The sequence below is a fragment of the Haliotis asinina genome, chromosome 9 (genome assembly GCF_037392515.1).
Source record: "Haliotis asinina isolate JCU_RB_2024 chromosome 9, JCU_Hal_asi_v2, whole genome shotgun sequence".
NCBI lineage: Eukaryota > Metazoa > Mollusca > Gastropoda > Lepetellida > Haliotidae > Haliotis > Haliotis asinina.
The window spans coordinates 56,125,313-56,150,395 of record NC_090288.1 but is presented as its reverse complement, the minus strand read 5'-3'; the positions used below and the strand labels follow the sequence as shown (position 1 = coordinate 56,150,395).

The 25,083-nt window shown below is 41.3% G+C and overlaps 2 protein-coding genes across 3 annotated transcripts in view; both read right to left on the bottom strand.

Moving 5' to 3' along the window:
- Positions 1–567: 567 nt before the first annotated feature.
- Positions 568–4,268, bottom strand: LOC137296337 (uncharacterized). The gene is made up of 2 exons (XM_067828110.1): positions 4,083–4,268; positions 568–1,641 (listed from the first exon to the last, which is right to left on the bottom strand). The coding sequence occupies exons 1-2, from the start codon at positions 4,236–4,238 to the stop codon at positions 1,204–1,206; spliced, it is 594 nt and encodes a 197-aa protein (XP_067684211.1). The 5' UTR covers positions 4,239–4,268; the 3' UTR covers positions 568–1,203.
- A 3,312-nt stretch (positions 4,269–7,580) lies between these two features.
- Positions 7,581–25,083, bottom strand: part of LOC137296191 (myotubularin-related protein 14-like) — a 47,686-nt gene continuing 30,183 nt past the window's right edge. The window contains exons 14-19 of one of the 2 annotated variants that reach the window (XM_067827910.1): positions 23,641–23,705; positions 23,299–23,399; positions 21,837–21,963; positions 21,271–21,450; positions 19,530–19,652; positions 7,581–13,169 (exon numbers count right to left, since the gene is read on the bottom strand). In XM_067827910.1, the coding sequence (XP_067684011.1) occupies positions 12,974–13,169; positions 19,530–19,652; positions 21,271–21,450; positions 21,837–21,963; positions 23,299–23,399; positions 23,641–23,705 (792 nt within the window). In that variant the 3' untranslated portion in view covers positions 7,581–12,973. The remainder of the gene's footprint in view (positions 13,170–19,529; positions 19,653–21,270; positions 21,451–21,836; positions 21,964–23,298; positions 23,400–23,640; positions 23,706–25,083) is intronic. The other variant, XM_067827911.1, reaches the window with a different exon arrangement.

Here is a 25,083-nt window from a genome sequence, read left to right as displayed (position 1 = left end):
CATACAGATGAAACATTTATATTGTCACATTTCCCTCAATTTCTCTTCATCATCTGTTTCCTCCCCGGATTCATCATTTGCATTTTATCTATCTTGTAAATCCAGTATCCCCTACTTTGTAATGGTTTATGTGCAAATAACATAACTTTCCTTCTGAGACTAAATGTCATTTTACATCGCTTTCAGGAAATAAACAATGAACAACATGTATGTTTGTTGCTGCGAAACTGGACCTGATAACTCAGTGATTGTTGTTATGCGGAGGGTCCACGATGACAACGAAATAACGCGTTCGCACAGCATTCGAGTGAGGGAGTGAGTTAGGTGTACGCCGCTTTTAGCAATATTCCAGCAATATCACGGCGGGGAATACCACGAATGGGCTTCACACATTGTACCCACACGTGAGGAATCGTCATCATCACCCCTCCAGTCATAAATTATGAACGATCCATTAGAGGCGAGAAAGTGTCGTCCTCTCTCGGCCAGCATAATGCATGTGTAAGTCTTCAGAACAACAGTATTATGTCGAGTCGTATAATTTAATCGAATTATCAAGCCACCTCTGTTTATTAAACCACTTTATTAAACATAAAACATATACTGGCCAGCAAAAGAAACGATGACATCTAATAAAAATGTTATTTTCTATTTCTAAAGAAGACAGAGTTGCGTTTCTTTGATGCTCAGTATATGTCATTGCTAGTCAACATTGCAGCTGAATGTGATGAGCGAGTATGGTTTTACGCCTATTTTAACTAGTTCCAGAAATATCTTGGAGGGGGACAGCGGCTTCACATATTGTAACTGTGACGTATTCGAACCCGGACCTTCGACGTGACGATTGAACACCTTAACCACTAGCCCACTGCCTACGTATATAGAATAGGAAAATCAAAATAGGTTTCGAATATTAACGTGACATTTTCTTAGTCTCAATAATTTGGACTGATGAACTCTGTTCTAACTGTGGGGAGTGATATTTACTATCAAACTAATAATAGTGCGTGGACATTGTAGCTGTTAGCTGCATTATGATACTTTGGACACTCAACACGTGACCTAAGAGGATGTAATATAGTTCAGTTTCTTTTATTCAAACATGATACTGTTTGGTGGGGGTGGGGTGGGGGGTGGGGAGTTCGTTCTTTGAATCGCTATTTCCCTGTCCAAAGCAGCAACCCTCTGGATATTCTGTGACTATCATGAAGGCCGACAAACCTTCTTTCGCCGTGACCGACTGGACTCCAATCCAACCTCGGCCACTCTCTGAAACACCTCTCGCACGCCGACGTCACGTTTTGCCGAGCATTCAAAAAAGTCCACGGCGTGAAGCATTTTTTCCATCTCTTGACCCTCGAGAGTGGTCACTGGCTCCTGGTGAAGAAAGCAACTGCCTCGGACGTTGCTGAAAGAGAGGCCGGGGTCTCGAAGGTCCTTCTTCGTTGCCACTAGGATTATGGGGCGATCAGAGGTGACATTGTCCATCATCTCTGGCCGCCATTTCTCTAACACATTTTGCAACGATTCCCGGTCGGTGACGGAGTAGCACATGACAATAACGTCTCCGTCGTTGTAGGACAGTTGACGCAGGCTGTCAAACAGGCTGCTGCTGTCGGTGTCACAAATCATCAACTCTACCTGTCAGAGATGAAAAGGTGAAGATCAGCATCTGACAGATGATGCCCCGAGATGACATTACGAACGGTGAAGCCCAGCGGTAGTGTTTGTGGATTTGATGTCCCATATGTTAACTTTACATTTGGTAAACCCATTTTTGACCTGACATTTCTGGAATATAAAAACAAAACTGAACACGAAACAACACGCTCACTCATATTTTTTTAAGGGGGATAGGAAGGTAGACAGTCGAAGTAAACTTAGCCTCGGTGTTATTCGTTACACTCCTACACTCTAACAAAACCTAGTAGGAGGTCGCGTCAGGCAACCTTTGAGGACCTGTGACCGTCCAATCAAATGTGAGACGGCTAAACGGATTTATCCAATCAGACAAAGGCTACTGTTTAGGGTTTGGTCATCCTCGATATCTCCAGCTGGGTATTACGTTCCGATAAGTCTCCACTACATGTATATCCTGGATGCATCTACGGCTCGGTCCCTAACCTTTATTACCTCCCGTTGCTGGGTCCGCATTCTCATAGTAGCCAATCGGCTTAACCGCCGTTACAGTTGAACTTGTCAGTGTCAACAAAGGTAGCAGTCGCAACTACGAAGGTTTACTCGCCCTGCGACTCACAATTTGGGGGAAATCAGACAGACACATTGATAGGTCCGAAAATCGGAATAAAATATATGCAAGAACTCTGGCTGCCTCTTTCAGGGAACCTGTGCATGCTTCGTTTTGCGAAATATAATCGGTTAGATAATTTGAAATACAAAAGTGAGTTGTGATTGGTTCGCTCAAGTTCCCAGTGTATACACCTGACTGGATAAAAAGCCAGCCAAGGGAGGCAGTACATTTATCTGGCTTAGCCGTAGATGCATCCAGGGTATAGTGGACAGTTATCGGAACTTCATACCCTGGAGATATCGAGGTTGGGGTTTGGTGGGACTTACAAAATACACCGGTCACTGACAATGATCTCGTAACAAGCGAACATCCGCATATAACACTGATATTTGATCTGCAGTACATACGCGTTTTTTGGTTTCTGTTGACATGGTTACCATTTGCTAATATTTCCGCAAGCTGACATACTTGAATATTCCCCAAAACGCCATTTTCAGAGACTTTATTCACTGTTGTAGAGTGCTCCATGCGCATCACCCGAAGCGACCGTAGGGAAAGTAGCATTCGGAATCGTTCGGGTACAAACCTTTGCGTGGGTAAAACGTCAGAAGGTATGTGCGAATGTCCACTGTTACGATTTGGTAGGCTGTTCTCTGATTGGTCAATCTCAAAGGTTACCAAACGCGACCTCCAACTAGGTTTTTGTGCGACCCATGCAGCGGAGATCATATACATGTAATAGATATATGGTCTCAGTGTATGAGTGTAACGAGTGGTGCTTTTCGCAATGACATTTCTGAATCATTCCTAAATGTGGCTTAAATCCTATACTGTAGAGCAAAAGAAACGCAACTCTGGCTTTTAGGCAAGGTTTTAAATAGAAAACATGAACGCTTACTTTTGTGAGATTTCATTTTTTCGAAACTATTTCTGTTCAGTACATGTAAATGATATCGTTTAAGATTGCTAAAGGTACTGATGTTCTCGCAGTGGTATGCACCCTCCCGAATATCTTGAAGAATAATTATCAAGTAACAATGAGTAGCCGTTCTTTTTCGAAGTATATTATTTTCATCCAACATTCAGGCATAATATTTGGGGATAAGCACGCCAGGGTTTGTTTTTCGGCACCCACAATATTCTATCCCTTCGTCTGAAGAGGATCCTTTATATAGGTTTGAGTCTCAGGTTTGTCATAATGAGAGAGTGAGTGAGTATAGTTTTAAGGCTCAGTCAGCAATATTCCAGCTCTATGGTGGCGGTCTCTAAATAATCGAGCCTGGACCAGACAATCCAGTGATTAACAACATGACCATCGATCTGGGCAATTGGGAACCGATGGCATGTGTCAACCAAGTCAGCGAGCCAGACCATCCGATCCCGTTAGTTGCCTCTTACAAGCAAAGTTGCCTTTTATCTGGAGAATCACGGGTCTAGTCATAATGATAATAATCATCACACATATAGTAAAATGACGCGAACTGACTTTATGTCCCGACCATGTGATGTACCGTTTAACTAGACTACGGCTATACCAAACTACATTGGTCGCATTGTATTCGTTACAGTCGCCCCGCATCTCATTGTGAACTATTAGAGGTTGATCTGGGTGATGATTTGTAAGAATTGTGAGCTATGACCTTTTTTGTAGATAATGATGCATTGAGTAGATATGTTTTTTTTTAAAAAAAAAATGCTTAGTACTTGTAATGTCCATGTCTACAGACTTGGTCTCGTCGCTATGACTGAGATAATGCGACGTAAAACTTCACTCAGCGCGTTAAAGCCTCAGAGTACTATGTTTGTTTGAATGTGTCACATGCCCACAAACCTTCTGCCCTTGAACAAAGACGTTGGCCGTGCCAGTCTCAAAGGAGGACTTCTGTTCGTCGCCCGTAATGAAGTGACCCTTTAAGAACCGGAGAACAAGACACGACTTTCCACATCCCGCGTCGCCCACAACAATAGCCTTGACCTCAGTCCCCATGACACTTTCTAAAACAAATTGGTTCGTTTGTTAGTTTGCTAACTGGTTGTTTGTTTGCTTGGTTGGTTGTTTAACGTCGCACTCGCCACTTTTTTCAATTATATCGCGGCGATCTGTATATCATCGAGTCTGAACCAGTCAACCCAGTGATCAACAGTATGAGCATCGATCTACGCAACTGGGATACATTGACATGCGTCAACAAAGTCAGCGAGTCTGACCACCCGATCCCGCTGGTCGCCTCTTGCGGCAATGAACATTGGATTTTCTGGTCCAGACTCGATTATTAACAGACCGCCACCATACAGCTGAATTATTGCTGAGTGTGGCGTTACACCATAATCAAACCAAACTTGTAAACCAAACCAAACCAAGCCAGCCAGTCAGTTGAGGAGAACATTGATATAACATGCCCATCCTACGTTCGCTTCTTCATCCGTTGAATTCACCACGGCAGTCAGTATGAACTGACAACCCGTACCTTAGAATTAATACCAACAACTGCCGCCATGCATGTGTTGATTCACTCACTCACCCACTCACATCAACTCTCCGTATCTACCGGACTTACCTATTTGTATCACAGTCCTGTGATCTCCCGTCACCAGTGTATATGAGCTCTCTCTCTCACACACACACAGCCACTCGATTCAACACGGAACAATATAACTAATGAATATTGTGTACATGCGGGCTGTGGGATGGCTTGTAGCCGGATTTGACCTCTATGTGACACTGCCATACGCCTCAAACTGCACGACGTTCATCAGTGACATACGCGTGAGTACGGCAGCGCATTAGGGCCACGGTGAAAATGTTTTTGGTGTTTTCGGTGATACTAAGTCCTGCGTAGGTGATAGTAAGTCCTACGTAGGAGATAGTCAGTCCTACATAAGAGATATTTAGTCCTACGTAGGAGATAGTGACACCAAAAAAACTTTTCACCGTGGCCCTAATACGCTTCCGTACGTGAGACTTTTTTAACGAATGCAAATATAACTATCTTAAAATAATTTAAATAAGGAATTATCGCGGTTATTTTTCCACTATGAAAAGTGTATTTCAGACCTATAGATTATGACTGATTCAGTTGGTGTTAGCATGGCGCTCAGAAAAACCACATAGCCACATTCTTAAGTCTGTGACATACAGTAGAGTTACGACTTGTCGTATCAACAACACGAGCCAGCGTCTTCGTAATACTGGGATACGATGACAGGTCATCGAGCAGAGATACAGCTAAGCTGCGCATCTGCGTTAAGTATGCAAATATTTACATCAAAACTCCATTCCTAATAAGTCTATTTTGTACGAGTACGCTTGAATTTTTTGTAAATACTCAATACATGTGATCGTTTATGCGCACACACAAAAATGTCTGGATCAAACCTCATGTTGTTGATCACTGGATTATTTACGGACCGACGCCAAATAGATTGATGAGTCCAGCTTAAAACTCACGCGTACACACGCATGCACTCACACACATTATCACTTTTATATTATATTAGCAATATTCAGTATCGCTGTAATCACTTGGTTACCCCTCCACCCTCACTCCTTGGGGCACAACCAAACTCAAATATGAAGGTCTCCAGAGAAGAGAGTGACAAAGGTTTTACGTCACATTTAGCAATATTCAGTATCACTGTAATCACTAGGCTACCCCTCCACCCTCACTCCTTGGGGCACAACCGAACTCAAATATGAAGGTCTCCAGAGAAGAGAGGGACAAAGGTTCTACGTCACTTTTAGCAATATTCAGTATCACTGTAATCACTAGGATACCCCTCCACCCTCACTAGCTGGGGCACAACCAAACTCAAATATGAAGGTCTCCAGAGAAGAGAGGGACACAGGTTTTACGTCATTTTTAGCAATATTCAGTATCACTGTAATCACTAGGCCCTCCACCCTCACTCCTTGGGGCACAACCAAACTCAAATATGAAGGTCTCCAGAGAGGAGAGGGACAAAGGTTTTACGCCACTTTCAGCAATATTCAGTATCACTGTAATCACTAGGCTATCCCCTCCACCCTCACTCCCTGGGGCACAACCAAACTCAAATATGAAGGTCTCCAGAGAAGAGAGGGACAAAGGTTTTACGTCACTTTTAGCAATATTCAGTATCACTGTAATCACTAGGATACCCCTCCACCCTCACTCCCTGGGGCACAACCAAACTCAAATATGAAGGTCTCCAGAGAAGAGAGGGACAAAGGTTTTACGCCACTTTCAGCAATATTCAGTATCACTGTAATCACTAGGCTATCCCCTCCACCCTCACTCCTTGAGGCACAACCAAACTCAAATGTGAAGGTCTCCAGAGAAGAGAGGGACAAAGGTTTTACGTCACTTTTAGCAATATTCAGTATCACTGTAATCACTAGGATACCCCTCCACCCTCACTCCCTGGGGCACAACCAAACTCAAATATGAAGGTCTCCAGAGAAGAGAGGGACAAAGGTTTTACGCCACTTTCAGCAATATTCAGTATCACTGTAATCACTAGGCTATCCCCTCCACCCTCACTCCCTGGGGCACAACCAAACTCAAATATGAAGGTCTCCAGAGAAGAGAGGGACAAAGGTTTTACGTCACTTTTAGCAATATTCAGTATCACTGTAATCACTAGGCCCTCCACCCTCACTCCTTGGGGCACAACCAAACTCAAATATGAAGGTCTCCAGAGAAGAGAGGGACAAAGGTTTTACGTCACTTTTAGCAATATTCAGTATCACTGTAATCACTAGGATACCCCTCCACCCTCACTCCTTGAGGCACAACCAAACTCAAATGTGAAGGTCTCCAGAGAAGAGAGGGACAAAGGTTTTACGTCACTTTCAGCAATATTCAGTATCACTGTACTCACTAGGCCCTCCACCCTCACTCCTTGGGGCACAACCAAACTCAAATATGAAGGTCTCCAGAGAAGAGAGGGACAAAGGTTTTACGTCACTTTTAGCAATATTCAGTATCACTGTAATCACTAGGCCCTCCACCCTCACTCCTTGGGGCACAACCAAACTCAAATATGAAGGTCTCCAGAGAAGAGAGTGACAAAGGTTTTACGTCACTTTTAGCAATATTCAGTATCACTGTAATCACTAGGCCCTCCACCCTCACTCCTTGGGGCACAACCAAACTCAAATATGAAGGTCTCCGGAGAAGAGAGTGACAAAGGTTTTACGTCACTTTTAGCAATATTCAGTATCACTGTAATCACTAGGCTACCCCTCCACCCTCACTCCTTGGGGCACATTTCTCCACACTGACAAGCAGTGGCTTAGTCTACCTCAGTTCCCATGAAAACAAAACTGACAAAAAACATGAATCAAAAGTAGTTAGGATAAGATTTATTTCTTTGCAATGAATCATGGATTGAAAGTTCATATTTACAGTTATATTTACATAATTTACATCTAGCAGCTGTTCTGTTATCTCAACTGATGCACTGGTGGAGAATACACAAGCCACTTGTTTGGTTTACAATGAGGACAAGTCAGATACAGTGAGAAAAGTAAAATATAACTTTAACTGGGAAGTAAAAAGTAAACAAATTTATCTAATTTCAATTTCATGGAAAATATTGTGAAGAAATATTTATCATTTATAAGTAAAATATTTTTTTTACAAAATTTCAATTCATAAATTTAAGAAATGTTCTTATCATTTGTAAATAAATTTTGTGTAACATGTCACTAAATTCAAGGAACTGATCAGTATTATAGAAACACAGGAACAATGACTTCAAGACCTTGCAGGCCTATGCCAGGGCAGTAACGAATACAACAATACTGAATACAACAACATAGTGTCTCACTTCTTAGAGTGAGTGAATTTAGTTTTACCCCTAATATTCAAGCAATATCACGTGGGATGCCAAAAATATGCAAAAACACCATCTTGAATATTATTATGATACAAATAGTAAAATTAACTTAAAACCAAGAGAATGCAAATAAATGTAATAGTTCAAAGGGTCATAATCAAAATCTTGAAGACTGCAACTGCGTAACACTAAATAAAACCAAAAAACCAAAAGTGTCATATGCTGGTGGAATCTCTAAGCTGTAAGCAAGAAAATCGGATCCTGGCAACACAGATTGGACACTTGCAAAGCATTGTGAACCCATGGGCCAGAGTGACTTATATGCTTGTGTGCCCAATTCTAGACTAGGTACCACTGACCCTTACACTTTCTTGAAGACCTTTCAACTACAGAGAAATAAAACAAAGTGAGAAGGTTTTATACCACTTTCAACAATATTTTACCAATATCATGACAGGGTACATCAGAAATGGGCTTCAAACATTGTACCCATGTTGGGAAAAAAAAACGAACTGGTGTCTTGAGTATGTCAAGCAGACACTTTAACCCGAATCCTCGCTTCGGAGGATTCAACCCTATCAGCATCATATGACATCAGTCTAAGTAAACTTAGTCTCAGTATTTTTAGTTACACTCCACTACAGAGTATAACAAACCCTAGCAGGAGGTCGCGTCAGATAACCTTTGAGCAACCTAGGACCGTTCAATCAAACGTGAGAAGCCCAAACAGATTTAACCAATCAGACAATGATTACTGTTTAGGGTATGGTGGTACTTAAAAAAATTGGCTACTCACTGACACTGATCCCTCAGTAAATGAAAATCTGCATAAGACACAGGTATTTGACCTGCAGTGTATTACATAGGGGTTTCTGATGACATGGTTACCATTGGCTAATATTTCTGCAAGCTGACATCCTTGAATACTGACAATACGCTATTTTCAGTGACTGTTTGCTCACTGTTGGCAGTATATTTATGTAGTGTGCTTCATGTACATTACCTGGTAGTGATTGTATGGAAAATAGCATTCAGAATCATTCGGGTACAAACCTTTCCAAGGTGGAATTTCAAAATGTATGTGTGAATGTCCACACTTTCGCGATTTGGTAAGCTGTGTTCTGATTGGTCAGTCAGAAAGTTTACCTGATGCAACCCCCTGCTAGGTTTTGTTAGACTATGTAGTGGAGTGTAAGGAAAAGTACTGAGACCAAGTTTACTTAGACTGCATGTGACAGTAACCTAGACATTCAACACAACCAACGATGGCTTCCATCATAAAGCTACGTCTCTGTTATGGGTAGAACTAAGTCCATAAACATCTGTACAAATAAAAACACATCACATAAAGATTAAATGAGACAAATGAAGTTAAGGATCAATAATTATATATACACTGAACAGCAAAAGAAATGCAACTCTGGCTTTTTGTGAAGTTTTTAAATAGAATGCACAAACATGAATGCTTTCAAACTACATTTATGAGATTTCACTTTTCAAAAACTTGTGTTTCTTTTGCTGTTCAGTATATTTTTTTTCTTCACACACTTCACTTTTAACAAAAAAGACACAGACACTATGTGATTACTTTGGTTCCCAGTCATGCTTTCCATAGAACACCAATGGAAATAGTGACATGAATCTTGACAAAACCCAGAGCTAGAAATCCTGCTTGAATTCTGCCTGCTCAATATGTCATTACATACATGTAGCAATAACGACAATACATTTAGCTGTATATTTCATTATTTTCTTTCAATCAAGAAGTATACATTTCACAAGTATCTGAATATTTATGACCAATACATTGAAATAAATTTTTTCAGCTATACATTATATTAAATAAATGACAACATAGTCACAGTACATGCAACATGTCTGACAATTATTGATCCCTAACCCATTTTGAGCACATCTAAACAATATATACATCAATAAAACGTTCAATCTCTCCTTTGGCTATGAATACCGTGTATCACAGATGATGATGATGTTAAAAATATTTTTAGAATTAAATATTCTGTCAAGAAAGTATATTCAGTGGCTTATAACAGTGAATGGCCTGAGATGTGTAGGTATATACAACACCTTATACTTGAAGCTCTAAGAACGAGCTGCTGGTAAACAGCATTTCATGAACAGCTGTTGATTGTACTTGAAGCTGTGTAACTGCCGCAGCGAGTGGATAACAGGATTGTATATGCAGCTGCTGCTTTCAGGGGGTGGATTATAGCATTGTACTTGAAGCCTTAAATATTAGCTGGTAGATCTTGCCATTTTAATCACTGCATCAATATCAGCTGGTGATAACAGCATTAACCACTGCATGTGCAGCTGGTAATATCAGCTGCTGGATCATGGCAGTGCACATGCATGTAAATATCAGCCAGTGGGTAAGAGCGGGGGTACCCTCAGCTTATAATATCTGCTGATGGGTAAGATCATCTTTATTAAGCTGTAAATACAAGCTGGAGGAGAAACACCATTTAACATCATATCTCAAAAGCTTGCAAAAGGAAGAATATTTTCCTGAAATCTGACTGTGATAGAAATTAAGGGGCAAAGATCCCTGCAACTGTATAACCTCAATCTTGTAGTTTCAATATTTCACGCTGCTTTCAGTAATATTCCAGCAACATTACGACGGGCGACACCAGAAATGGTCTTCACACAATATACTAATGTGGGCATTCGAACCCAGGTTTTTGGCGCAATGAACCAACCCTTAAACCACTATACTAGCCCCACTGCCCTGAGCCACTCAGTACACACCTGCTATGTCAGCAGTTAACACTATACCCGACAAGATTCTTCAACAGAACAAGGTCCCCAATACTGTCCTCACATTGCAACGAGCCAGCTCAAATAAAAACTTGTTTTACGTACGGCAACATAATATACATGAATATTCTGTCCACACATTTCAGGGAAACTAATTTCAAAAAATATTTTTTCAACTACCCAGAATTTTTGTTATTTTGTTTGCATCTTAATTTCTCAAACATTAAAGTAAAACATCCATATGCACCCAATATTCCAGTCTGTTAATAGAAACATTTCAAGATAACTTGTTGTTTACAATTCACATGAAAGAGACAATATTCCCGTTCCAGAAATATTTTTTTCTGAAACGGGACGTTGGGCATTTTTCAGGGGATTATGATGCTATCCTAAGCAGAGCAGTCTGTGTCAAGTGTTTGCGTTATGTAAGATTACACTGATGATAACAACTCAAGATAACATATCCTGTTTGTCAGTTCACAGAGGTCATGACATGTTCTCAACAAATCAACCATTTAACGTGTCATTCAGCAATATTACAGATATATGACATTTGTCAGTAACTGAGATCTGAACAAGACTATCCTTTGGCTGACATCATGAGCATCAAGCTGGTACATCAGTGTAATATTTAAGGTACAATGTACTTATTCTTTAAGAACATTTTATCTTAATCTCGCAAACCACTAGATATTAACATCCTGATATACTGGTCACACTAGGACTTAATGCACAAAACTTTCAAACTGAGTACAAAAAAACTGGCTACTTCTACAGATGTGTGTGCAGAAAAAACAGTCAGTTTTAGAATTCAAGGTACTTGAAGATCCACCCAATATATAGATGTGCAAAGTTCCATCAGGTGTAAACATTCATGTCTGGATCTGACAATGTGTGATTAACATTATAAGTATCAACCTACACAAATGGGATACAAGGACATGCATCAGCCAAAACTCAATCCTATTGGTCAGCTCTTGCAACAAGCATGGTTTGCTGAAGACAGATTCGAACTAAGATCTTCATGAGTGAGTTGACTATGGTCATCAAATCAAATTTATGGGGGAGTTTTCATGTATTCAATATCTTTCCCTTTCAAGAAAATAAACTCAACAATAACAAACCATAGCACTATTTGGACCCTGAAAACATCTTACATTGCCTGAGCATGTCTCATCATATATAGGGGTCATTGTCCTCACAGAATCAGGAAGACAACAGTCTTATCGAACAGGTACCGTAGGTGAACAAAAATTTGCCTAAAACCCATTAGTAACAATACTTACACTTTCAACAGATCTGGTTTCAGACTCAGTGTGTGCTCCCTGGGAAGTTTACAACCAGAGGGCTTGATGAGTTTACAATTAGATTTTTATCTGTTCCTACTCTTGCATTCAGTCAGTGTGGAGGATTTAAGTTGGGTTTAGCAATATGTTAACAAAATCACTGTGGGGAACATCAGAAATACTCAAATGTTTTACCCACACAGACAATCAACCCCAAACCAGGCATTTTACAGCCCAACCAAACTCTAGTCTCAGTGTGAGTACAGCAGCACTGATTCTAAATAATGACATTATGATACAATGTTTATGACCAAGTACACATCAATGTCTACAGTTGTGAAACATCATCATATATCTCACACTACCACTGAGAACATGGAAACTCCTCACAGACACACAGACCAAAACTCAGCAGAAACAGGAAAGGTAAGAATCGACTTACATGTCTAAAAGACCAACAGTGAGGTAAGTTATACATCCCAGTTATAGCACTAACATAGAACAGTAAATATATGCGAATGTCCAATCGCATCACAGATTTCTTCCACACACTTTTCTCCCACTGGGTATTGGCAGACAAGGGCCTGGGCATAATTACTTAATTAGTCAAGTTTATGGTCAGTGTGTTTGAGCGCTGATGATCCCATGTTTCCAGCAATGTGTTCTCTGATTTATAATGTTGTTTTTAAGTAGTCGGTTATGTCCCCATTGTTTATATTGCAGCCAGCAAGTCTTCATTAATAGGTCTGATATTCTAGGTACTGTCAGTGACCCCTGTTGGCGCATACACGTGAGGAATTCACTATGACATCAGACTAATCTGCAAGTGACAGCGTTAAACAACAGAGTTAGATTTCCCTGAGGATTTGATTCCTACTTTCTCCAACAGAGTGGATATTGCACCGCTGCCAGCCTCCGCCCCAGGACGGAAAACAACCGAGTTGCTGTACGCATTGTGGAACATGCGCCACACTGCATCGAGACGCTGCCAGCGTAAAGTCTGCTCTGCACCTTCTGTAGCCTCGTGACACCTACAATAATAAAGGAAGGTGAAGGTCAGAACTGCTCTCAGCAACTAAGGTACTGAAGCTCACCTATGTAATGACTTATTGAAGACAAGTATCTTAAACCCTGTACTGGTGTAATACTATAACTAATGGTCAGATGGGGTGGTCTTGGGGTAGGATTAGGTGCGATAGCCTTAGGGTGGAGTGAGGTGAGGTGGGGTGGCCTTGGGGTGAGGTGAAGTAGGAAGGCCTTTGGATTAGGTGAGGTGGGATGGTCTTGGTGTGAGTTAAGGTGAGCTTTGGGTGAGATAAGGTGAAGTGGTCTTGGGGTTTGGTGAGGTGGCCTTTGGGTGAGGTGATGTGGAGTGGCTTTGGGGTGAAATGAGGTAAGGTGAGCTTGAGGTGAGGTGGCCTTGAGGTGAGTTAGGGTGAGGTGGCCTTGTGGTGAGATGAGGTGGGATGGCCTGGGGTGAGATTGGTTTACATGAGTGGCCTGGTGGTGAGGTCAGGTAGAGTGGCCTTAGGGTGAGATTGGGTGAATTGACCTTGTGGATGGGAGAGGTGGGTGGCCTTATAGTGAGATGGGGTGAGGTCACATGACTCTGACAGGCCAGGATGGGTTTCAATGATGAAAGAAAGAAAGAATTCAAACCTTCCTCATACTGAAAACATATACAGGTACACATTACGCTAGGTATCGTAGCTCACCTTCAAACTGAGGGAATAAGGACAACATTTAAATGAAAAGTGTAACAGTACACTCATTACTCCAAACTTCCAAATGTTTCACAAATTCTCTTAAATTGTGATTTTTCTACACATCCTAATGTGTTGATAGTTATGCAACAGTTACACACAACAAAAATATAGTACATGGCACTAAATTCACACTTACAATATGATTTAACCATACATAATTCAAATTTTTGACTTAGTAGTTAAAATACTAAGAGGAAATCACCAATCCCTGACATACAATATCGCCTACAACAAACATTCACCATGACATTCCGTAATCTCTCAGTAAATTAATGGTGCAAAGCTGCCTTATTCCAGAAGACCGGAAATCATTATGATGACAATACATGTTTCAGTCACAGTTTAGATGTTTCATTAATTCTATCACTAACAAATCATCGTAAAGTTTTATTTACAAAAATATCTCCATCCTGTTTAGAGAAAAATTCTGGACATAACAAGGAATATATAAATATTCATTAACATGGTGAGAGAATGAGTCATTTGAGTGAGTTAGTGGAGTTTTATGATGCTTTCAACAATATTGTAACATTATTAACACTAACAATGAACTAGATGGCATCAGCAGCAGAGACGCCAGTCTTTATATTTTGGGGGTAATTATTACAATTTTGACCATTAAATTAAACCTTTTACACTTAATCTGCAAAAATTAAACTTTTCTACTCGTTTTACGATAATCAATAAGTGTTCAGAAATGGCCTTACACCAATAGGATTTCTGACAAATAACTTGAAATTATAGTAATTTGTGCTGTAGGTGTTGAAGATACTCTGCAACCATCTGTGGCGATGCTGTCGTGGGAGACATAATGCCCTTCCCTCATCAATACGACTCAAAATTCTTCGACTTGTCATAAAGCGACCTGGTGGATGTACGATGCTCTGTAGCCATGGCAGTAGCAACACGTTTACAATAACCCTTGGCTGTTAATGACCGATGCAAAAGTGCCAAACGTGCAGATGAAGCGTTAGTGGAGACCAGTGTACTTAATCGGTAGTGTGGATGCACCAGCAGATGTGACGGGAAGTGGCACTGGATCTGGATCAGTTAGCTCTACGACCCAACTCCTTGTCAGCCAAAAGGGCGCAACCAAAAGCATTGTCATCTGCCAAGTCGAACGTAACTTGAGAAGTACACGTGGAAGAAGGGCCACTGGCAGAAATGCATAAGCGTTGAGACCGTCCCACAGAATTGCCAGGACGTCTAGTCCCCAGACTAATGGATCTGGAATCAGGGACACAAGCAGCAGCAGTTGATGATTGAATCTGGTGGCGAACGGGTCTATAGTCGTCTCCATCAGCAGGAGGGAAATAGCCCTGAACACCTCTGGATGCCTCTTAGTTGTTCTCGCCAATGAGTGGTCGCAAAAATTAATGCCCTGAGTTCCAAAACATTGATGTGGCACACGTGATCTGCGGGAGACCACTGCCCTGCCATTTGCTGATTGAGAAGGTGAGCTCCAAACCCATGTAGTGACGCATCCACATACAGGTGGTGAAATGGCACCAACGGCTCTAAACGAACTCCGCCGCAAACGTTCGATTCTTGCATCCACCATAGTAGATGAGAATGAAGTTCCCTGGGTAACATGATCAATGCGGACAGGTCGCCCTTCCTGATATGAGGAGCAAGAAACATTTGCAAGGGTTGAAGCTGAAGTTGACCCCTGCAAGTGAGAGCCTGAGCAGACGACAGTAACCCCACAAGCTCCTGCCATTGCCGGAGCGTCCTGGGCTGAGACAAGGCCAGGGGTATCAGACGTGACATCTTGTCAAACCTCACCCTTTGCACAAATTGTTTGCTGACCTGAGTGTCGAATACCGCACCGGTGACCTGGTCAAGGGAGGCTTCCCCACAATCATCAACAGATACCTGTTGGACAGAATGGACATCACAAATGCATCTTCAAGAAACATCCAATTCACCGCATAAAAACCCAATCTTCCTCCTACGGGGGAAGGACGGATCGGTACCACTGGAGGCAGAAGAACCCAGTCTGGCTCTGATGTCCCTGAGTCACTGCTTAGCTGTCTTCCTGGGGTTAGCCAGGCCAGATCCCCCATTGGGTCTAGGGTCTGATCACCTCTGTCGATTTGTACGGCCCCTGTTACCTCTGCCTCGAAAAGATAAATTGACACTTGCAAGCAAATCCAGATTGGAGGGCTCATACCGTGCAGATCAACACTGTTTTGCAGATTCCTCCATCTGCAATCTCTGCTTCTTCAAAAGCTCCACAGACACCTGCACGTGCGCGTCTTGGCTCACCTTGCTAGCCACTTCCCTAATAGCGCCGTTGAAGAGCATCCTGCCCAACCATGGTTGACAGAATAGGTCCGTACGAAATCTGTCCTCCCACGACGACAACTGCAACAGACCCCTCCTGCACATGGCTGTCAAGTACGAAAGGAAATGTGCAATCAACTCCAAAATGCAGTTGAATTGTTCCTGTATCAAACCCATCACTGCCCTGATATAAGCTTGTTGGTGCATAGAAGCATGTTGCAGTGCCATGGCTACTCCATCAAAAGTCATGAGTACCATGTTCAAGGGTGCCAAAATCTTCCTATTCAACGAATCCAAGTGCCTCAACTCCTGGTGTTCTACCATAAAGGGAGAATAGGACCTCTACTTCGAACCCAGAAGTGAAATATCATCATCAACTGGCAGGGATGTGATCAACGAAGAGAACCCATGGATATGCGCCGCAGACAGCTTGAAACAAGGCGAGGTAAAACCATCCTTAATCTTCCTCATATTGGTGAATACTGGATCCAACGAAGTAACCAGCTGAGAAATGCATAGCCTAGGAGGGAATGTAATCGAACTAAAATCGCCAGACTTCATGATAAAAGTAGACAATGTATCATCCGAAGATGTACTACACTGTAATTGTAGTTCATCAGTGATCCACACAAGCAGTGAGGATGTATCATCCGCATCAAAACTTCCATCAGTACTCAAAGGACCATCTGACGACGGAGACAGTGTAGCCAATCGCCGAAGTCTAGCCAACTCATGAGATGCTGCAGTCTGTGATGTGGTTACAGGCAACGAGACGGGAGTCACCGGATCCTGACGCCGAAGCACCGCAGCAACTCGCAATACAAAATCATCAAAGTCCATGGGCTGTGACGTAACTGCTTCCGATCCCGGAACCCATGAAACTGGTAAGCTAGATGCAGCAGTCGAATGCAGTACACCATACGTTGCTCCCGTAACACCTGAATACCCCGTCGAACATGTAACTAAAGGCGCCCTCACCGCTGAAGTAAGCACATGTGGAACTGACATAGAAACAAGAGGTGCACTCCCGCATCCCACACTCACGAAACTGTTTCCACTCAACCCAGCATGTTGAGTCACTACCCTGTGAATCGGCACCGAACAGAAACCACTCTGAGAAATCGAAGCGGTGATTCCACTTGGCACACCCGTAAACAAAGTACTACTTGCAACCGGTGAATCGAAACACGCTGATGCACTGGAACGAATCCATTGGGGAATCACTGGAGTAAGATCAACGCAAGGAAGCACTGAACCATGCTGGTGAATAATCGATGCCCCAGATTCACCCACCACAGGTGCATTGCAAATTGCCGCATCAATTCCATGAGGCTGAGCGAAAGACACATCACAAAACGCTTCCCTGTGAATCGAATCACTACCACGCAAAGGATGGGATAACGCTCTCAAACGATTCCCTTTGTATGACTCACTCAAATGCTATGGGATGTCACGATCTCGTGAAGACGATCAAGCCACATTCGAAGGGGTTAAAGAATGAAGATCCATTTGCTGAATGGATGAGTGATCCAAAATCGTAACAACCGACATCAGGCGGGAAACGACTGGTGGTTGAGAAAGCACTACCATGCGTGGTGGTGACGAAACTACACTAGCGTCCCTTAAACTCCCCAAAGTCGACGGATGAAATAACTGCCTGAGATCCTCACTAAGGTAAGCATCTGATGTCTCCTGTAAAAAGTCTTCATCTGCCGATCTAGATGCAGAACGCTGTGCTGTCTTTTTTTTGCCTTATTAGGTGCCGAAGAACTATCTTCTGCCCTGTGCCTATCTCTATCTAACGTCCTCCTCTTATTCACCTGTCGGTACAGATCAAATTCATCGACATCTAATCCCATACACAAACTGAATTGTGCGGATCTGCCGACGAAAAGTTGTAGATTCATTCACCCCAATGCTTGCATTTTTTAGAAGTATTCTTCTCTTTAGAAACACCCATCGTCAATCACTAAATCAAGCGATCAATTCTCTCGCAAAACAACATGTCCAGCCTGTGGTGCGACAAGAAAGAGAATGACAAGTAGAGGACAGCACGTGATCGGCTGCATGTACAGGATGATTGACAGGCATCTATTGCAGGGGCAGAGGTCAGGTGGTCAGAGGCCAAGAAGATTTGATTCAACTTAGCTGACAGCACGTTTCCACACTGGGTCCAAGAGAGGAAGACAGATGCATAACAGCACAGCATGAAATTATGCTTCTTACGGCTCAACAGTTTACCCATACTTGGTTGAAACATTTAAAAAATTAAATACAACTAATTATACTCTTATGAAAAACTGTAAAAACTGTAAGTAATCTGATTAAATGTCACAGTGATGAAGTTTAAATGCATCAGAGCAGTCATTAAGTGTATCTTCCACAATGGAAGGCTTACCAACCTTTATCTCCATGGGAAAGTTAAGATCTAAAGAATCACTTAACTCTGAAACAATTACCCAATCGGAATTGAGAATAGCTCATCTATAAGAATCAGTTTGCATTTATGTGCTCTTTGGCAAATTTAGTGCATTACCCATTAGGGTTTGGATATATATGATACAGGTGAAGTATATCGTAAGTTAAATATCACTGAACATCAGGACAAGTGCCAGTAGCAACAGGTTGTTATATAAACATACTGTCACAAACAAATGAAGATGTCATGACAATGCTATGTGACGCTGTTCAAACATTGCTGTCACTGAACTAGGTCCACTTGTACAAAGTGATCTTAGTGCTTTGACAATCTTAAGCCTATGTTAGAGTATGGGAGTCACAATCATTGTAACGCTAAGATCACTTTGTGAACGTGTACCCTGATCTTTTCTTGGAGATAAGACAACACATATTTTTCACGTTTTTACACAAACTATACAGGTACCATAAAAACAAGAACACAACACTATGTCCAACCCTCATGAATCAATATACGTTTCATGCAAAGACTTAGAACTAACAAAAGTAATTTTCCAAGGCTAAGTAATCTGTAATTCTGCCTTGTATGTACTCTCTTACTACCCAACCCATGAAGAACTGGAGAAGAAAGTAAAAATGTTGAATCCAATCCAGTGCCAGAATACAAACATGCCTCAGAGGCAACACAGCATTAGATATGTCCCTGTTAGAAAAACTGATATTACAATACTGCATAAGGTGAAAATGAGTAACAACATTGCATATCGAAAACACAGAAGAACCTCAAAGAACACAACATACTTATCAGTCCTCACACAAGGACAAGGCATTTAATCAAAAGCAAGGACCTGACAAGGAGAGCGGGTTACTGAGTGGAGTGATATGCGTGAGGAGGATAAGGAGGATTAGAGGAGGACATACGAGCTGAAGCTGATGTGGCTGCTGCTGCTGCTGGACTTGCAACCGCTGGTGCTGCCGATGCTGCCGATGTGGGGGGAATCATGGCAGCCTCTCAGACTCCCCGTACTGCTGATGATCTGCCAGCTAAAACACAGCATGGGGCAAACACATCATGTAGCGTAGAGCAAAGGCGTGCATGGGACGGACCATGCAGAGACTCAGCACAGACATGCACAGATTCAGCATAGACCATGCACAGACTCCGCATAGACCATGCTCTGAAGTAAGCTAGAACATGCACTGCATTAGCATTTAGCTTGCGTTGCATTTAAACATCAAGAACATGACTGGACAACCCATATGGACAAATGTGAAGAACAGAACTTTTTCAGAAACCTTATATCTTGAAAGCTTCCTCGACCATGACGCTTCATGATTTGGCTGTTGTTTGTAGTTTCTAAAACCTGACCCATCTCTGCTACTGCTGCAGCATTACACACTGCCATGACATGGAAATAGCAAAATATTCAGATCCAAATGTGTTCCCTGAACTGCTGACTCATCACTTACACTGTCGAGACTAAAGCTTCACAATGTATCAGGTATTTAATGGAATGTCAGATTCATATTATAGGGGGTGCATGGGTTCCATCGCCACAGGTAAACGGACAAACACAAAATGGAACATGGCTGATGCTGACACCTACAATACTGGGAGTGAACTTCAATGCTGTTTATTTATCCTGAAAGACTGAAAGATATGCTGATTCAATGAGAAAACAAATTGCATAATCACAACATGGAAGCCATCCCTTTTTCACACTTGTCTTTGTCAGTGAAAGATTGTGGTATGTTGTAGCACTGCCTGCAGGGCAGGAACAGTTTCAAAGTTTACCAGCTGAAGCTGTAATTCCACTCCTGGTCCTTGTGAAGATCAACATGCCAACACCTTAACTGTTCAAGACGGTGAGGGCTCACTGGATTCCTGTATGTTACCACTGAATTCTATGTCAAGATCAACCTAAGAGCAATTTTTCGACTTAAGTTACCTCCAATCAAGCTAAAATCCTACTAATTCCAGGAGGATTGTAACAGCATGTCTGTCACCATCAACTGAACAACCTGTTACCATGGTTACCATTTAGTAAATGTTGGTATGAGCACAACACTAATGGATTAGTATAAATACACACAATGTTCATACCACTACAAGCACACCAAAATCATAAGTAGGCAAAAGAGTTTGCGCAATGATTTCACACCATTCTGCAGTATTACCACAGCATCTAAGCTAAATTCTACCATGACTTCGGTAAATACTGGATTGTGTTGGTTAATCAAAGTCATTCAGAGGTATATTATAACATTATATACCTTGGTATTTCCAACACATTATGTATTTGTTTAAAATCTGAATACCGCGGTTATGGTAGAATGGAGATAAACTACTGTGTTGGAAAATCAGACGTATATAACAAAATTATAATAGCTCTAAATTTTGCATTTAAAACCTCACACTACTACACTACCTTCAGTTCTAAATCAAATTTAGAGCTATTATAATTTACAGAGTATGTTTATCTCCTAACTATAGTAGGCACAGTAAGGAAAATCTACATAACCTACTGACATATTAATCTACAACAAATAGGTTAAAAACTCTTTGTAAAACTGTTTCACGTTTTCATGGTCCATTCTGCTGCAACCTCTTCTTGATGTGTGCAGGTGTTACATAGATGTTCATGTCACCATGGTTACTAACCTTCCTAGACCAGGTGAGTTTGACCTGGCTCCGTCTGCAAATCTGCGTCTGCACGGGACGGCCATCGGACTGGACGTTGTCTGGAGGGGAGACGATCGTGAGTGGGAACTGTCTGATGACAGGCTGCTCTTAGAGCTTGGGGAGTGTTTACTCAGGGAAGCCGAGCTGGAGAGGTGAGGGCTGCAATAGATGATACAATTAATACTACCATAGGTACAGAAATGGGAACTATGCTACCAACACAGTGCGATGAGTGAGTGAGTGAGTGAGAGTGAGAGTGAGAGAGTGAGTGAGTGAGTGAGTGAGTGAGTGAGTGAGTGAGTGAGTGAGTGAGTGAGTGAGTGAGTGAGTTATGAACTAATTATTGTCACAATCTGACAAGACACAGCTCTCATCAGTGCTACTGCATGGGTCACTGCTGATGGTCACAACTACTGCTTGCTGAAGTCCATCCCAGGACTTGTATGTATCACTGTACCATATTGACATGACAGACTATTCTTGATATCCAGATATGTTGCAATTCATCATTCTCAAATGGACTGTAAAGCCATATCTACACTTACTCCTGCAAAACCACAGCCTCATCATCCTGACTTCCAACTGTGAAGAAAACTGGTCCTGTTTCTGAGCTCCCCACGCTGCTCATGCTGGTGTTGCTCCCCCGGGGACTCGGGCGGGAAGGATCCGGACCTGAGCAAGGGGAACGGGCTGGATTATTGAGTATATATCCTAGATTTATGCCAAAAAGGTTACCACAAAATTTGGTGGTACTGGAATATAAGTTCTTATTTTGTTAGTTAGGTATTTTGGCATTGTATTCTTTACATGTATGATAGTCTCAAATGAACCATTCAAGTCACACTTTCCTGAACCAGTTGTCTGTTAAGGACTTCTACAAAACCATAGCATGAGTTAAACACTGACACGTGACAATAGACATATTAGAGCTGACATGTGCTCAGGCTCTATAATAAATATCAACCTCTTCATACACCTAGAGACTTAACTGCACAGTTTAGATTAAAGATATGGCAGGATAACTGTGAACTCATGATTTTCATAATAGTGAGGCTATTTTTAGAGTATGTACCTCTGTTTGATGTATTGTCAGTGAGATTTTAAGCCTCTTTTAGCAATATTCCATTCCAGGGATACCAGGGACACCAGAAATAGGCTTCACACCACGTGCCTATGTAGGGATTCGATCAATGTTGATACAACAATAATGGATGTTTTGAGAATTCATCATCAATTTCATTCACAGCAAAGCTTTTCGTTCAGTTATCCCCCTTGTTAGGTGACTGGAGTATGACATGAAAATTTCAGGTTTGCAATTTTCAGTAAGTAGTGTGTGATTTGACCCTGAAAACCCTGACCATGCACAGATGCAAGAAAATTCTCTAAAAAAATGGTCTACAGTGATTTATCGGCCTGCCTGAAAAATGTCAAGATTCATAATGACACCCAATGCATGTGTAGGAGGCCCCCACGCTGTGCATGTGCTTCCCATGCATAGTGTTTGCGTGTGGTGATAATGTGAAATGATGCTGCATACACAAGATAAATGTCATTGTAACATTCCTCAATGGAACCTTACAATAAAATCTTAATTTGTAATTTTAAGTTTCCTCACACAACATTCCAGCTAATTATGGAAACCTGTGGAAGATCAAGTCTGGACCAGGCAATCCAGGTATTAAAATTATATGCATTGATCCACACTAAAGACCTGCAACAACTGTCAACTAGGCATGACTAATAGACACCCTTAGGTTGCGAGGACCAGTTCAAGCCTGAGTGAGTGAGTTTAGATTCATGCCGCTTTCAGTAATATTTCAGCAATATCATTGAGGTGAACACCAGAAATGGGCTTCACACATTGTACTCACGTGAGGAATGGAACCCAGGTCTTCAACGTGATAAGCAAACACTTTAACCCTTAGGCTACCCAACTGTACCAATTCTAGCCTGAAGTCACAGCAGAAACAGCTGTGAGTGTGATTTAAGAGATATCATAGTATGTACCTAGCAGCACCCCACCAGGGGGCATGATGGATTCCGAGTCCACACGACACGCTCGTCTGGCTTCTACCACACACTCTGAATGCCGTCGCTGACTTCCATGTCTGTGATAAGAACAAGCAAAATTCCCACTCAACAGTAATTTTCAGTCATAATTTGTAAATTATGGAAATGAAGAGAGTGCATGGTCACTGCTTGCTCCCACAGGAAGCCGATGTGTGGTAGAAGGGTGTGTTCAGGTGAGATGTTTTTACTGTTCTTGGGAAAACATAACACAGAGTGGTTATACTGTGATTCAAAACAAATAATCCAAAACTTTGAATTAAAAAATAAAAAAGTACTCACTTTGTTTTCACTGAGAATTCTTCTGATGTTATGTAATGAAGGAAGTTAAAGCAGAAAAATAAAATCTGCAAAGAAAAATAACAAAGTTACAATAATACAGAACAACTGTTAAAGGGGAAAGACATATCTAGTTGAAAAAGCAATCTCAGGACAATCTTTCACTTTTGTCAACTTAAGAATGCTAATATACTGGACTAATTAGCATTGCATTCTATGTAGTTTTGCATTAATGCATAAGGAATGTAAACAATGCACACTCTCTGTAAACCTGATACACAATCTGCTATTGATACACTGCTGCTGATAAGACAAGAATCTATTTTTAGTAACAGATCAGATGATAATGTTTTAGGAAAGGCACAGTTGTCTCCCCTTGAACAGATTTACATGTACACGTACATGTACCACTGTTTGGAAACTATTACAACCAAATGCAGGTAGACCCAGCTGAAAGTAGTTTCATACAAATTATACTTACTAAAAATCACTACAGTATTTCAAATGACTTCATATGAAATATTTTACATTTCACAGACAAGTGAATTACTTCCAATGAAAGTTGTAGGACTGTAGGACATACAGGGATCTACAACTGATCACCTGTCAGGTAAACTGAAAAAAATTGTTATTTTGTTCAAAATTGTTTTCTTAAAGTTCATTCTTAAATTCAGCTAAGTTTCTTTCTATGTATTTTGAAATTACATTCAATGCAATAATAGAAAACAAAGCATTAAGCCCTCCTCCCTGATATACTGGTTCAGCAGTTGTTACAAGAGTGCATTTTCTGTGGACTGGATTATTGAATAAGTGATAATTATTACACATTGTTATTAGCATTTAGCGTGATAGTTATTATGGGTCACATTTTGTGCCATAAATGTTCACTGGTATAAGTAATTTACTGGCAAGCCTTTAAGGTAGCACTTTAGAGTTACTTCCCTTTGGTGTGTTTGACTTGTCGATCATGAAACATGGGAAAGGTTCCGTGCCTTGTCGAATATTCAGGAATCAGTGACTGTGTATAAAAAGGCTGGTTGGTGTGTTGACCCACTGCTTTAGATTTGACTCAGTTGTATTAAACATGAAAACTCTATTGTGAATCTTTGTATCTTGCTTTTGTTTGCTGCTCAATACGAAATATTTAATATTTTAGATTTGTCTGCGTTATATTTTGCTGGTTCTGAGATTTCTTATACCTTTTGTCACAGCAAATTTTTAACTGTAACATAGTGAAATACAGGTTATTTTGACAACACAAGTTATCAGCTACACAGATTAAAGAAACTAGAACACTCATATTTTTCCAAAATGGGAATCGATAACAACATTTGCAGCCTGTGGACCAATCATTTAGATAAATCCCTGATATACAATTAAATAGTTGCACAAAATTTCACACAGTACATAAAGCCTGTGTTGCAGAGACAAAAAGCAGAATTGGAA

Excerpts from the sequence above, each read along its gene's own strand:
- LOC137296337 (XM_067828110.1), bottom strand. The coding sequence starts at position 4,238 with ATGGGGACTGAGGTCAAGGCTATTGTTGTGGGCGACGCGGGATGTGGA. Across the intron at positions 1,642-4,082 it reads TCTTTGTTCAAGGGCAGAAG|GTAGAGTTGATGATTTGTGA; the intron begins GTTTGTGGGCAT and ends CATCTCTGACAG.